General features: G+C 35.3%; 1 protein-coding gene across 1 annotated transcript in view; it reads left to right on the forward strand.

Annotated features, from left to right (window-relative positions):
* The window catches only part of LOC150081597 (dnaJ homolog subfamily B member 14-like), a 146556-nt gene that overhangs the window by 46305 nt on the left and 82896 nt on the right, over positions 1 to 17355 (forward strand). The window contains exon 3 of the mRNA XM_090379459.1: positions 3518 to 3663. Within this exon, the coding sequence (XP_090235585.1) occupies positions 3518 to 3663 (146 nt within the window). The remainder of the gene's footprint in view (positions 1 to 3517; positions 3664 to 17355) is intronic.

Below are 17355 nucleotides of genomic sequence, written 5' to 3' on the forward strand. Positions count from 1 at the left end.
TAGTGGTAGTAAGCACGTGTGTTTGATGTTTTGGTAGAACTGTATTTTGTGGTGGGCTACCAATGTAGCAAGCGTTACAGTTATCTTGACATTTAAGTAGATGATATTATTCATGTCACTAATGTGGTAATTTTGTGTATCTTTATATGAGTTGAATAATGAACCTAGTTTATTGTAAGATGAGAATGTAAGGGTGATATCAGTACTTTTGAATAAACGGCGGAATTGGTTGGCAAAATTACTATGGTAAGGGAGGATAATACGTGGATTATTAATGGACATGCGTTTGGGTGGCTTGTTGATATTATTTTGGACTGTGATAATAGTTTGTTTGATTAATTGAATAGGATAGTTCCTAGATATGTTTACTTGTAAGATATTGTAGTTCATTATTAAGGTCATAATGTGTGGAACTGTATTTTATAGCATTATAAATTTGATTATAAAGGACTGCTTTTTTTGTGTTGAGGGGATGATACGATTCAAAGTGTAAGTATTTGCCCGTGTGAGTATTTTTTCTGAAAATTCTTGTTCCTAGTTTTGTATCGCTTCTGTATATAGTGAGGTTTAGGAAATTAATTTGTCCCTTTTCTTCCAATTCCAGGGTATATTTTAATCTATTATGCATGGAATTAAATTTAATGAAAAGATCATTTATTGTGTATTTGTGCCCTATTAAGAGGATATCGTCAGCGTATCGTAAAAATAATGTAATATCAAGGGGGGGGGGTATGGTTGTAATATATGATTTTCTACGGAGGCTAGGTAAATTTCAGATGGTGACCTGAGATTCCTAATCCCATAGGTAGGCCGTAGGTTTGCTGGTAAATCTGATTAAGAAATCGGAAGTATTTAGCATCTAATAGAAAGGTTATGAGCTCTAGTATGCTATTAATTGAAAGGGAAGTGCGATTCGATAAGGTTTTGTCGTCTGTTAAGAAATTACGTAAGTTTTGTAATGTGGACAGCAAATGTACATTAGTGTACAATGAGACTACATCAAAAGATGCTAGGATGTCATCATTGGTTATTGTGATAGAATTTATTTTTTCAAAGGTTTTGGAGGTACTGTTTACTTTAAATTTTGAAAATCTGGTGAGGGGAGAGATAATTTTGACCAGGAAGGAAGATAAATTAGTGAAAGCTGATTTGCTGAAGGATATTATGGGTCTTAGTGGATGATTGGGTTTATGGAGTTTGGTAATACCAAACATATGCGGTAGAATATTGTTACGGATACCAATCTGTTGAAGGGTGCATAAATTAATTTCATTGTTGAATCTTAATTTCCTTAAAATGATGTCAAGCTTATTTTTATGTTTGGAAATAGTATATGTGTTATCCAGTTTGTATGTATCTGAATCAGAGAGTATAGATTCCATTTTTTCTATATATGTGCTTTTGTTTATTATTACTATGGAATCACTTTTGTCAGCTTTCTGGACGATAATATTTGGATTGTTACGTATTTTTTGTAAGTCCATTAACTGTTGTTTGTTTATATTGGGTTGGGGTTTGAATCTGGAGTTAAGAATTGAATTACTTTGGTGTATAATTCGCCATTTATCTGGATGGTTTTCTAATTTGGTTTGTAGTTCTATTATACATTCTTTGTAGGGATATTTATTATCTTTAATAGTAAAGTTAAAACCGTAATCGAGGCTAGCGAGTTCAATGGAAGAAAAAGGGTACAAAGAAATGTTTATAGTGGAAGATTTTGTGGGGGTGTGAGGTTTCTGTGTAAGGATCCCCCATTTTCTGTTGTGTTTGAGTTCAATGTCATTAATGGCAGCTGCTATATGTATTTCATTATATGTTGTAAGGTCCACCCAAGATTGCAGTGTCATATTTCTTTTTAGGCTGAATCTTAATCAATGTATTTGAGATAGTAGGTTATATTTTTTATTGTATCTCTTCTGTAATTCTTTTTGTACAATTTTAAATGTCAAGATAACTGTAACACTTGCTACATTGGTAGCACCACCACAAAATACAGTTCTACCAAAACATCAAACACACGTGCTTACTACCACTACAATAGCTTTAGGACGGGACAGTCCAATACCGAATTAGCAACACATGTTCAATCCCACAACCACACCCCCTTAGTAGATTCAGCCATTCCTATTATCAAATTAAAATCCAGTTTTAAAATTTTCCAATATGAAGCCCGAGTTATAGAATGGTTTTGCCGCCATTCCACTCTTCAAGTATTATATTCCAAACTACCCTATAACATAGCACCGGTCTGGAATCTCATGCACCTGAGATTCCCCATGTATCCAGGAGCATCACGGGAACCTAGTCTTCTTAAATACACGCATTTACTATCATTCTACCATTGCCAACTGAATACGTGTTAAACGAAAGCCACTTGTTATGGCTATTAGCCTTCTGTTTCCAACCGTATAACTAAAATCGTTTCAAATTTCAACATTGACAACCAAGGACGAAGACGTGCACTTCTACTTCGTTGCGCACATTTTAATTCTGTTTTTAAATCCTAACTTATTCATGCTAACTTAAATTTAAAATTATCATCCAATTTATTCCAACATTAACACCAATTTATTATGATACTCACAATTATAAAAAGGTGAGTATCATAATAAATTAAATTAAGCTACGCTATTATATTGTGTCAGTTATAAATGGTACTTTAAGAGATCTACAATTTTCGAAATGAAGCATACGTATTTGTTGGGTGTAAAAAATTACTGCATCAAAACCACTCAAATTACAAGAACTTGAAAAGCAAATAAAAACAACTTCCATGTGCATAACAGATATTTCAGTGGCATAGCATAGCATACATGTAGTGAAGGTTTGTTTAAAACCTGCTTTGTTTAAAGTGTGGCTTAAATAAGATTTAGCAGATTGCTACAGTTAGTTTTTCTTGATGTAATATTACTATTCATATTCTCTATAATCACATTCTTGGAAATGCATTGTAACCTTTTCCTGGACTATCAAAGTGACACTTTTCTTCAAGACCATCCTGTAGTGCCACAATAAAATTTCCCTTGGTGGCCCAACAAAGGTTCATATATCTGAAGCCTCAAAGTGAAATTCTGCAGTGGATGGGTACAAGAGTTTAGTACATGTTTACGATGTCAAATGGAAACTTTGCATTCCTCTACTCAGCAGTGGTCTGGCTTGGATTATAAAATCACATAATGAGACATATTATTATTATTATTATTAGCTACATGGTGCAAGGAAGCCTGAGGCTTATGCTGCACTAGCCAAAAAAAAAAAAAAAAAAATTCCCTAGTTACCCTGAGAGAGAGACAAAAATCAAAGGGAATCACCAAGAAAGAGAAGAATTTATGATAGTGTAGCTGTGAAATTTTTGTTTTCAAATGATATTTGCTACAATTCTCAACTGTTGTTTCTACCTGTGAGAAACAACTGGGGAGGGTGGATATAATTACAATTAAGCACTTTTAGTTATAGTTTATGAAAAGATTTCTTGTTTGCAGTTAACTAAATGGAGTTCTTATATGTTTTTTTTTAGGATAAAACAATGTAAAGATTATTATGAAGTTTTAGGAATTAGCAAAGATTTTGAAGAATCAGAATTAAAAAAACAGTATAGAAAACTTGCACTGCAATTCCATCCAGATAAGAATAAAGCACCAGGGGCTGCTGAAGCTTTTAAAGGTAATTGCTTTAATTGACATATTGCAAAAAATTAGAAGTGTAACATTTATAATTTTATGATAATGCTGGTAACTTGGTGTCTGAAATGTTTATTAATTTGTAGTTTAGCATATTTTCACAAAGATAAAATTTGGTATTAGTATTGGTGACATGATATATGAAAACCAAGCTGATCCAGTACCCGCTTAAAAAATATGTATATTTTAAAAGAATGGGGAAATTAAAAACATTTAATTTTTCCAATCATTCCAATAATTTTCCAAACCTTAGTTAAATTTATTATACTTGCAAAACATAAAGCGGAAGTTTATTCAAACAATTTATCAATCTTTGACTTAATGTGAATTTTTGCACGTCTGTTCTGTAGCCATCCTTTTTAATTTTAAATTTATACCCTTTTGTGTTTTGTCTAGAACTTATTATTGCAAGAGACTTAAAACCATTCTGTGTTAATGGATTTTGTCACTGAAATATTTATGAATATAAAGAATTCCTATGTCAAAGAACTAAATTTTTGATTGGTAATAAGTCAGGCTATGTGATTATATTATTATTCTTTGTTTTCGGGGAGTAGAGATCGGCTAGAAAATTATTAACTTTTCTTTTGATTAAAAAAAGTGGCTTGATGATAACCTCACTCAAGAATATAATTTCCTAAATTCACCGAGTTATATCTTTTCAAAAAAAATTAACACAGAAAAACAGTTCTCTCAGTTTTGACCACATGTAGGTTGCCAGTACCTCCTGAATCAGGAAATGCTGACAAGATCAGAATAAATGATAATTAGATGGAACATTATCTGAAGGTGGACAAGGATGAACTTCCTGTTACTGGGTTTGTAGTATCATAAAGAAGCATTAAAGCTTTTTATTTCCCAAACAGGTCATTTTATATTTAAAACTTGGCTTGAACAATCCAGCTGTAAGTAGTGGCAAATAATGCAAGAAACAAAGCTTATAAAACAATCAGAAAAAAAGAAAGAGAGAGAGAGATAAACAGAAACTTACCACATCAACTATCCATCTCCTCCAATAATTATTCTAGTTCTTTCATGAATTTATGCAAACTACCCACTTCCACAACAGTTGAGAAAGTTTGTTCCAACAATCAGCCACCTGCAGCAGAGGCAAACCTTTGCACATCTATCAACATTCCTTCTTCAATTTGAATTTATGCCTCCTCATGTGTCTAGTCCAAGCAAGAGAAAGTATTCCATCAGCAATGAGCTTGCCCAATCCATTCAAAGCCTTAAACATCTCAATCAGATCACTTCACAGGTGCCTAGACTCCAGATGCTGAAATTTGCTGAACTGGAAACTATGTTAAGACTACACTCTCATTCCCGTCACCAATCTCATTGCTCTTCACTACACCCTTTTTATTAGATCTACATTCTTCCTAAAATGAGGCCTCCAGATCTGTATGCAGTACTCAAGATGTGGTCTAAATTTTTGCCCCTTTTGTACAATGGGATAATAACCTCTTTATCCCTGCTAGCAAAGTTCCAGTATATCATTAACAAAACCCCATGTGCTGTCCTGGCAACCTGTCTGTATTTATCAAAGAATTTCATACCTGACTGCACAATTACCCCCAGGACTTTTTCACTTTCCTCTAACCCAAGTGTAGTATCACACAGTTAGTACATTAATCTGGGATTACTGTTATCCATGTGCACTATCTTGCATTTTCAATGTTAGATAGTTAAACTTCATCTGCCTAATTTTTCATACCTTGATTAATATTATTAATCACCCTGATATACCTTCATTAATATCATTGATAAATATAGAAACCAACAATGGGCGCAGCACCGAATCCTGGTGGACTCCAATAATAACATTATTTCACGAAGATCAGTACCAATTAATAACCACTTTCTGTTTTTTTCCCACTCAATCATCCTTTTATCCATAGCAGTAATTTGCCCTTAATGCCACACTGCTCCAATTTATACAGCAATGTTTTATGCGCAACAATATCGAATGTGAATTTGTGAATTGGGGATACATTTGCATATCTCCAGTCCTTGGGGATCTCATCTGAATCCAAGGTTGATATTATAATTTTGGTTAATGGTTTACTTACCACTTTTGCTAACTCCTGATGAAGCAGCAAAAGAGGTAAGGAAACCTGATGAGAGGTACGCAAAATGAAGATAACTCTATACTGTATAACCGGATAGATCCCTCCTATCCCAGGTGCCTTCTTAATGTTTAGCTTCAACAATTTCTCTTCCATTTTCCTCTCAGTTATGAAAAAATCATTTAGCTTCCCGTTAGAGTTAAATAATTTTAAGTTTGATAAACTTCTGTCATCCCCTTCCCTAGAGAATTCGTGTGTGAATCTAGATACAAAATACCTATTCAGTTTATTGGCAACCTGAATAGCATCATCAACAGTTAAACCATCAACATCAAATGGACCAATGTGGTTCAACCCCTTCCTTCTACTGTTAATATAAGTAAGGAAGTTTTTGCTGCTTTTCATTTTGTTCTTTGCCAGAGACCTCGTAATCTGTCTTGGCTTGCTTAACCTCCTTTGTGACTCTCAAATGTGGAGAGATCAAATGATGATCTCCCTACATTTCTTGAACTTTTGCCTTATTTCGAGAGATTGACAGATGTCCACTTCTTGGGTGATCGCAAACATTCTCCTGTCTATCTGTGAACTGCTTATATCATTCAAACACACTGGTACGTTTCATCAGACAAACAGTTTTTAACATTTCATACTTTTCTGCTTCAGATTTTCCCAGTTTAAAGCAAAATTTGATGTTCGTTCACCGCTCCATTGCAAAATTGTTACACAAAACATTACACTATTAACAAAACTGGTTTTTACTTGTGACCTGTCAGACCACTATCTGTTGTAGGAAGTTTGAACTACAACATACCATTTTCATTTATTTTCAAACTCATCTATGAACTTTATTGCCATACCTTGTATGTATGAGTACCAAGTGTCATTAGGAATAACGTGCATTATTTTCAACCTCAGCATTGTTAGTAAAACATTGCCACCAGGTTGTAGTTTGAGTTGATTAAACAAATAAACATGACGGCAGGCAGGGGCATATTCAGGGGTGGGCAGAAGGGGCATATGCCCCCCATAGCCAAAAAATTGAAATTAAAGAAAAAGAATGCAGGAGGCATTCTTTAACAAAAAAAACTCAATGCCCTATTGCTGTGCCCCCTTACATTGATACCTGGATATGCCACTGGCTACAGGCAAGGTCAAATTATAGGGAGGATAATCAAAACGGTTCCACCTCAAATTATTAATAGTCATGCAACAATGATACTCTACGTTTAATTAGCCCAGACTATTTTCTGGTAATCCATAAGTTTTTGAAGCTGTGTGTAAGAATGTAATCCTTAGGTTCTCTAAGAAGTGTGCAATAAAATGCACCATTTATTACATTTCTATGCCTTATAAAATGCAGAAGCCATGAAAACAGTCACCATTATCTTTGGTGTTTAATGCTGTGCTACAGCACAGCCTTAAACACCAAAGATAATGGTGACTTCCATGGTGACTCCCAGCATTTCTTGAAATCCAAAGCATCTTGCTTTCCAGGCTGCTGCTCATTCCAACAGAAGCAGTACAAGAATCACTTTCACCTCTGCCTGCAGCTATTATTAATCTATTAGCTGGTGTAACCCCCCAAGCTAGCAGTTTTCTGGCCCACCTAGCACTGACTCGATAGCATCAGCAAATATTCTTGCATCCTTTCTATTTAAGTGTATCCCATACCTGTAGTGGTATATAAGGTCCTAAAAGTAATAAGTAAAATGAACAAGGGAAATATATTTTCACTGGCAAAAGAGAACAACCAAGAGGCACAAATACAAAATTTTGGAGAGTAACAAGGCTGGCTGAATCTTGTGAAGTTTAATTTCAGGCAGCATGTTGTAAACCACTGGAATGGCTTTACAAAAGTGGTCAAGCTTGATAGAGTTTGAAGCAGAATTGACATACACATTTTTTGTGATGAGGATGGTACGAATGAATAGATTTTTTTTTTGGCAGATGCATAAAAGCCTGCTTGCTTGCATCATTTAGCCGTTATAATGCTAATACAAACACACATAAAAGGGGACATAAATTTAAATTGAGGATAGATGTGTGGAATTTGCTTTCAGCCAGAGGGTATAGTTGATTGTTGGAACAAACGGTCATTCTAGTTTTGTGGAAGTGTGCAGTTTGAATAATTTAAGTTGGAATTAGACATCATTATGGGGGACCCAGATTAATAAATTAAATACAGCCTTAGGCAGATGTGAAAGGATTACAATAGATGCACTGCTTCTATTGGATCTTGCAGCAGCCTAGAAAGCAAGGTGTCAGGGATTTCAAAACCTGCATGGGTTCTTGTGGAATAAGCAAATAAATGGGCCATGTTAGAGTGCCTAAGAGTAAAAACAATCAGAGGTATCTTTGTACTTGAACTAATCCTAGAATCATAGTACAGTTAGTTCTGCTATAATGTGCAATTTTGCAATGTGGGTTTGCTCCAACGCGACTGATATATTAGTATTAGCATTAGTAGAGGCACACAATGCAAGAAAGCAAGCTAATACAGCATCAGCCAAAAAAAAAAAAAAAAAAGACCATTTCCCATTTCACTGATCCATTCGTTCCAAATGTTTGTCTAGTTCTACATTGAATTTATTTAAGCTATCAACTTCCACACAACAGATGGAAGTTTCTTCCAGCAATCAACTACCTGCTGGCTAAAGACAAACTTCCAAACTTTCACACATCTATTCTACAACTGTCTTTCCTCAGTTAGAATCTATGCCCCCTCAGGTTTGTAATCTGAGCAAGAGGAAGAATGCCATCAGCATTAAGCCTGCTCAATCCATCAAGGCCTTATACACCTCAATCAGATCACCTCGCAGGTGCCTAGTCTCCAGCTGCTGCAATTTGCAGAATTTAAGCCTCTTTTGGTAAGAGAATCCCTTCATTCCCCTCGCCAATCTTGTTGCCCTTCTCTGTACTCGTTCTAGCAACTCTACATCCTTCCTAAAATGTGGCTTACAGACCTATACTCAAGGTGTGGCCTAACCATTGCCTTAAAAAGAGGGATAATTACCTCCTTATCCCTGCTCGCAAAATTCCTGTATATCATTGACAAGACCCCATGACCTACTCTGGCAGCCTGTCACTGCTCAGAAAACTTCATATATGACTGCACAATTACACCAAGGTCTCTTTCATTCTCCACTACCCTGAGTGTAAAACCATATAGTTGGTACATTTCTCTGGGGTTACTGCTACCCATATGCAGTACTTTGCATTTGCAAACTTCAGTTGCCACTTCTGAGCCCATCTACCCAAATTTTCCAAATCCTGTTGCAGCAGCATACTTTCATTACTGTTATTAACAACCCTGCCAACCTTTTCTGCAAACTTGGACATCAAACTTGATATACCTTCATCAATATCATTGATAAATATACAAAACAACAATGGGCAAAACACCGAACCCTGAGGGACACCACTAATAACATTAGTCCACGTAGAGCAGTACCCATTGACCACCACTCTCTGTCTTCTCCTTCTCAACCATCCTTTTATCCATTGTAGCAACTTGCCCTTAATGCCATACTGACCAATTTGTACAGTAGTCTTCCATGTGTAACAGTATCAAAAGCTTTCCTGAAATCCAAGTATATGATATCAAAATTATTTTTTGCACCCAGTTCCTTTGTGACCACATCATAATATCCAATCAAATTGGTCAAACAAGACTTCCCCTTGACAAACCCATGCCGTGTCTGAATTATTGCTGCAGTCTTGTCTAAATGATCCTGCAGTGCTTCTTTAACCAGTGATTCAATTATTTTCTCTGGAACAGAAGTAAAACTAACAGGTCTGTAATTACTTGTGTCAACCTTTGACTCCCTTTTTGAATTGGAGATACACTTGCACATCTCCAGTCCGTGTGGACTTCCCCTGAGTCCAAGGATGCTCTCATAATTATGGCTAAGGATTTGCTTACTTCCTTTGCTGCCTCCTTTAATATAACTGAATAGATCCCATCCACCCCAAGTGCCTTTCTTATGTCTAACTTCAACAATTTCTCCTCCACTTTGCTCTCAGTTATTTCAAAATCATTCAACTCCCTATCAGAGTCTGATAAACATCTAGCCCTCTCCTCCTTGAATAACTGGTGATATATGAATGTAGATTCAAAATGCTCATTTAGTTCAGCAGTTATCCGAGAATGATCATCTAGTCAAACCATTTGTATCAGGTGGACCAATCTGATTCATACCCTTCCTTTTTCCGACCTGGCTAGCCGGGTGGGTAAAGTGCCTGCCTGGCAACACAAAGGTCGTGGGTTCAAATCCTCGTGCTTGGATCAAAGTACTGCAAAATCCTTGGGAGGTGCATTATGGCCACAGAAGCCGATGCGCCAACAACTTACAAAAAAAAAAAAAAAAAATCCCCTTCCTTTTAGAGTTTATATAAGTAAAGAAGCGTAGTAGCTTCCAAGATTACTTCCTTGAATGCTTCCCATTTTGAATTTGCTGTTGGTAACATCAGTTGATCCCTGAGACCACTGTAGTCGCCTTTACGAAAGCAAAAAACGCTTCCCTTTACCCCTGATGATAGTTACATCTTTAAGTAAATCCCACATCAGTACACCGTGATCACTGCTACCTAGTGGTTCCTTTATCTGTAAATTCTTAATGCATGAATAATCACTGCTGATAATCAGATCAAGAGTGCTACTCTGTCTTGTTGCCTCTCTAACATGCTGCTGTAGAAAACAATCATCCAATAAATCCACAAAAGCCTTGCCAGTGAGCGAGTGACCAACCCACAATTTCCAGTCTATATCTGGGAAGTTAAAATCCCCAATTATAAGACACTCTGATTCACTGGCCCACTCTATTTCTCTGTATAATTGTTCATTGTACTCATCAGAGTTATTAGTCCTACCCTCATTTTTGCTTTCCCAGTGCTTATGTCACACCTAACTGACTCAATAAAATAAAGTAAAAAGTAAACAAGTAAAAAGTAAAAAGACTCAATAAAATATTACATAACAATGTGAGTATAACTCGATTTTCGCGTTAACTCATGCGTGATTTCGTCTGTGAGTAACATCAGGTGAATGCAAAACCCGACACCAAGCTGAACTTTGTGACCTGTTCAGCAATACATACAAGTTAAGCTTAAAAAAATGTCAGATGTGTGAGAGTTATATTTCCCATTTACTGTAGTTGTATTGGTCAGAAACACTGTATATTCACAAGATAACAGGTGATATTGTAGGCAGACTCATGTTTTAAGGTGCTCACCTTTTTCTGTTAGAAAAGAAATTTCGTGAGGCGGGATAACGTGAGCAGAGGAGCACATTTCTGGAGGTCACTACCATAAAACAATAAAAAATCAATTTGCAGTTCCCAGTTTATTGGGCTTTTCTGTTAGTGCAATCTAATTATAAATGGGCAGTAAACTCAATCTTATTGCATTTACAATAATACTGATAGATGGAATTCTGTGGGATTTTTCGTTATTATGGTGGAATGTGTTCCCCCCTTCCATGAAATCTTCAATCATATAAAAAACATAAATTTTCACAATCTTCTCTTCATTTCTGTTTTATAAGCTTCGTAAACTTGTCACTCTATATCTCACTTGTGTAATTTTTGTGTGCCGTGTTCATCGTTATTGATTGCTTTTTTTTTGCTCCTTTTAATTTTATAATAAAAAAAAAACAAAAATCTCAATGAACAGAAATATCAGTTAGTAAGTATATATTACAGGGCTATGTTTACTGTAATACTCAATATAGTACGTAGAACACTTCCGTATGATACTCTCCAGAAATTAAAACGAAAAAATCAAAAACTTGCATTAGAGTAAAAAATAAATAATTAAAATCCAATTTAACACAATTAAAAATTAAAAAGAATCTAACGAAAATATTCAAAACGATTTTCCTTCCTGAAGCTGACAATGCTTTTCGACCATGTGTCATGAACACAGGAATGAAAATTACCAAATAGGGTTGAACCTGAAACTTAAATAGTGATTATTTGCCTTCGCGCATGCACATAAGGGTCCATGCATCGGAGACCAAATATGGCCGCTGAACATTAACAGAATTCTCGTGTTGTTATTTGGTTTTTAAGAGCATTAGCAACTAAGGCCATATTGCTCCGGGGATATGCGGTGGTCATTCCCTGACCTTTCCGCATCCTCCGTATTTGGTGGTCACGGGCCTGAACCCCGGTCTAATCAAGAAGCGTGTGCTACACACTACTGCTCCTGGCTACGGAGGCGCCAATTCTCGTGTAATTTAATTTCTACGGTTTCTGCAATTAATAGTCGTATATAATTACGTTGAACATTAAGTATTTTGGCCCCGTTAAATAAAAAAGTGTGTTTTTCGTTAATGGCATGAAAGGCTAATTCTGATGCTGCTGAACGAGAAGCATGAACTGAGGCTTCATGTTGATTTACACGAATATTCAGAGAAAATCGTGTTGAACCTTGGTAAGATGAGTCGCAATCAATGCAAGAAATGTTGTATACCAGATCATTAATTTGTGTTGCAAACGCGGAAAGAACTAAGCGAATGTTCAGTATAGTGTGTAATTTCTGTATTGGCCTGTCCACAAATTTAAATTCGGTATCTTTAAAGAATCTGCTAAGCTGTTTGTGCCACTTTCAACATATGGGACAGAAATAAAGTATTTTTTGATATTACTATCGTTGGTTGGTGTAGTATTTTGTTTCCTCTCCTTAGTCTGTACCCTAATTCGGTTTATTGTGGCAAGGGGATAACCCCTGTTTAAGAACCCGCTAGTTAATATTTGTATTTCTGAGCCCAAAGCAGATTCCGTCGTAGAATATTTATAGGCATTTAGAAATTGATTAAAGATAATCGATCTTTTGTAGGTTAACGGGTGATAGCTATTATAATGTAGAAGCATACCGGTGTTTGTAGGTTTTCGATAGATGCTAAATTGGATTTTATTCTAGTCCTGAGTAGCGTGAAATTTAGAAAGTTTAATGACTTTGTATCCGTATCCTCCTTTCCAATGTAAATTTGAGTCTAGAATGAATATTATTAAATGAATGTTTAATAATAAACTAATTTTGCACCAAGCCACTCAAAAAAATCGATAGATTACAGGTGTAACCTATCGATTGTTGTGGGCTTGCGACCAAGGACATACGAGTTGGGTGACAATCCCCCCACAGACACACAATGTACTACCACAGAATATGTCAGCTAGGTCACGAACACCCTCTCACCCAGTATTGAATGAACCGACATATCAACAGGTTACAAATCTTTCCTCGTGTGTGCTATAACAGGATCAGATTTCACTTTTATCCAAAGGACTAAATTATAATTTACCACCTCGAAAGCTACCTAAAAAATAATGCATAATTGATATTAAATTTGGACTTCGTAATGTTCCACAAAAAGGTTTATTTATTCACCAAGTTAATCAAGTAGTGAATAACATAAAAGAAACGCAACTTCCTAAATTGAATACACATGACAGTTCAGCTTTACGAGAACTTCGGAGAAATAAGGACATTATTATACAGAGGAGATACAGTGGTAATACTAGATAAACCTGATTATATTAATAAGTTAGATTCAGTTGTTTCAGATACCTCCACTTATCTTGAAGTAGACCCGGCACTGTTTACCAATTTGGTCAATCAGTACAATAAAATCAATACTGGAATTACTATGGCCCAGTTAAATGAATTGAAGGCCAGAACATACAATATTCCTGCACTTTTCAGTCAGGTAAAATTACACAAGACTGGATTTCCTATTCGACCTACTTTTTCCTACAGGAACTCGGCATTTTCATCCTTAGCCAGACATGTATATAGCATTATAAAACCCTTTAGACAGGTAATACAATTTGGGATTAAGAACTACGATACATTATTTAATAATCTTAAAGACTGTAGACTTGGCGACAATGACAATTTATTCTCACTAGATGTTACCTCGGATATGTTAAATAAAAACTAGATGTTTGGGATATGTTAAATAAAAACTCGATACCGATTAATTATACGAAGCTACATATTAAAGAAACTTTTCACTTAATTAAACTGTTAGTTGAGGCCAACTATATCACCTTTCGAGACAAGGTGTACAAACAAATTTTTGGATTACCAATGGGTTTGAGCCTGAGCGGCTTAATGTCAGAGATCTATCTCTCAACGATTGAGCACATACATTTTCGACTCCGTATCACATACTATGGGAGGTATTTAGACGATGTTCTAGTTATTACTGATAGTAGTACTATCCAGGACATTTTACATTCATTTAATAATATTCATTCTAGACTCAAATTTACATTGAAAACAGAGGATACGGATACAAAGTCATTAAAATTTCTAAATTTCATGCTTACTCGAGACTCGAATAAAATCCAATTTAGCATCTATCGAAAACCCACAAACACCGGTATGCTTCTACATTATAATAGCTATCACCGTTAACCTACAAAAGATCGATTATCTTTAATCAATTTCTAAATGCCTATAAATATTCAACAACGGAATCTGCTTTGGGCTCAGAAATACAAATACAGTGGAACTTCTCTATTACGAACTTCTATTTAACGAATTTCTCTATATTACGAATTTTTTCGCAAAACATTGCACCTTGAAATGAAATTACATGTAAAATTAACCCCATATAACGAAGTGTTAGTCTCTCTATAACAAATTTTTTAAAAAATTAGTAAAAGCATTTTTGAAGATTTTCAAGCATTTACTGCTAAAGAGCCGCTCAAATATACTGCCTCCTTCCCTCCGAAATTTCGCATTAGCATCTGGAATTAAATAATCATCCTTTTAGTGAAAACTTGTGGCTGCTTGCCTGTAGGAGGGTCTTTGTTTCATTTTTGTTACAGTTATTAAACCAAATGGGTTTTCTTAAAAGTGGTCGTAAACTTTACAATAAATAGGGTAGATTTGTAAATTGATGTTGGCCAAGGGGAAAGCGAAATTCGCTGCGGTAAACCTTTAGCATGCTGCGACGGCAATACATAGATGCTACCATAGTCGGTTTTTAGTAACGCCTACTGAGTGACATTCGCTTCTCACCTCAGCTGTACCACATGACCTTCCTGTCAATCATTATATGATATGTCCATTCTCGTCTAACTGGACCCAAAGCAGATGGTTTTCATGAATTTTTTTTTTTTTTTTTTGTTCGTCATCAATCACATAGGCTATATGCTCTTGTTTTTTTTCTGAAAAGTAATATACAACGTACGTTAATCATAAATTTTCTTTCGTGTATATATGAATGAAAGCAGAATAAAAGAAATTCACAAAGTCGTATATTTCTTCAAAGTGAGTGATACTGTTGAATTGGCAAGCAAACGTCATTGAGTAGGCGGTACCTGTACTAACAATTTACTATATGGCCAGCGCAGCGAAGTTTGCAGTGTATGTATCCACAAGAGCTGCAGTCCAGTAATTTTTACAGTTGCGAATACAATGTCGAAGAGAAAGTGTTTAAGTATTAATGATAAAGCAAAGATTGTTATGATATTGACCAGGGTTTTAAGAAAAAAGATTGCAGAGAAATATGGCATATCTGCAAGCAGTTTATCTATGATTTTAAAAAAATCGAGAATCAATTTTAAATGCAATTGAAGGAGGAGCAGACAAGAAGCGAATTAAGTTGTGTATATACGAAGATGTTGATAAAGCTGTTCTAAAATGGGTGCAAATGATACGTGAAAAGAATATCCCAATATCGGGCCTAATAATTAAGCAACAAGCTCTGAAATTTGCACAGTCCCTTGGACATACAGAATTTAATTCGAGCACTGGGTGGCTAGATAAATTTAAGAAGCGCCACAGAATTGTGGAAAAGGTTATTTATGGAGAAAGTGTTAATGTAAGCGAAGAAGATTGCAACAGTTGGGGGAACAATACCTTAAAGAAGATTTTGGAAGAATATGAGTGTAAGGATGTTTCTAATGCTGACGAAATGGGTTTATTCTTTAAATGTTTACCAAATAGAACACTTGCTTTTAAGGATGATAAATGTTTTGGCGGAAAACAAAGCAAATAAGAAAGAATCACTGTGCTAGTTGGAGCAAATATGACAGGAAGCGAAAAATTAAGACTTTTAGTCATCGGAATATCAAAAAACCCAAGATGTTTTAGAGGCACAAAATATTTGGAAGTTGACCACATCTTTTAATAAAAAAGCATGGATGACAAGTGATATTTTTGAAGAATGGATATTAAAACTAGACAAGCATATAACAAAAGAAAAAAAGGAAAATCGTGTTGGTAACTGACAACTGTCCAGCACATCCAGCCAATATTTCTGCCAAACTTAAAAGTGCGAAGTTGTTTTTACCACCAAACGTAACGTCAAAACTCCAGCCAATGGACCAAGGCATTATTAAAAATTTTAAATTTCATTATCGAAAGAGAATAATAAGGAAGATTGTCAATGCATTATCAGAAAATCGAAACTTGGAGGTTACAATTAACCTTAGAGATTGCATCTCTGAACTGGCAAAAGTTTGGACAAACGATGTCACTGAATACACTATTCAGAATTGTTTTTCGAAAGCGGGATTTGCATTGAATACAGAAGTCAAACAACAACGACTGGACGAACAAGATGAACTGCCCCTTTCACAACTGAAAAACTTTTGGACATTACTACAATCGTCTGGAAACATCGAAAATGAAATAACACTGGATAGTTACGTTTATGTAGATTACAGCTGAACATCCAAATGAAGATAAAATACTGCTGAACAGTGTTAGATGCGACCATGATCACGAAGAAATTAATGATGACGCTGAAGACGCATCAGAACAACCCGTAGAAAAGCCAACTCGCGAAGAAATGATTAACGTTTTTAAAACGGTTCGTATGGGTCTACAGTTTTGTTAAAAATGTTCCTGATAATGTTTTTAATGCTGTGAACAAATGTGAGGTTTTCTTTGAGAATCAGACAATTTTTTAATTGTACTGTGCAAACGAAAATTACAGATTTTTTTAATTTGTGATATTTACCGGCGAAAATTGTGTAAACGTAATTTAAATAAGTATGTTTTTGAAATAAAATACATTAAAAATAAATGTAGATTCATTTTCAATTTCTAATTAGATAACAATTTCTAATTAGATAACAATTTCTAATAAAAAAGATATTCTCTGTATAACGAAATTTCTCTATAACGAATTTTTTCGCTGGATTTAACGAATTCGTTATAGGGAAGTTCGACTGTATTAACTAGCAAGTTTTTAAACAGGGAGTTATCCCCTTGCCACAATAAACTGAATTAGGGTACAGGCTAAGGATAGAATACAAAATAGTACACCAACCAACAATAGTAATATCAAAAAATACTTTATTTCTGTCCCATATGTTGAACAGTAGTACAAACAGCTTAATAGATTCTTTAAAGATACCGAATTTAAAATTGTGGCCAAGCCAATACAGAAATTACACACTATGCTGAACAATCGCTCAGTTTTTTCCGCTTTGCAACACAAATTAATGATCTGGTATACAACATTTCTTGCGGTCATTGCGACTCATCTTACCAATGTTTGACGCGATTTTCTCTGAATATTCATGTAAATCAACATGAAGCCTCAGTTCATGCTTCTCGTTCAGCAGCGTCAGAATTAGCCTTTC

This window comes from Mastigoproctus giganteus, chromosome 8, assembly GCF_048544385.1.
Source record: "Mastigoproctus giganteus isolate SK-2022 chromosome 8, ASM4854438v1, whole genome shotgun sequence".
Taxonomy (NCBI): domain Eukaryota; kingdom Metazoa; phylum Arthropoda; class Arachnida; order Uropygi; family Thelyphonidae; genus Mastigoproctus; species Mastigoproctus giganteus.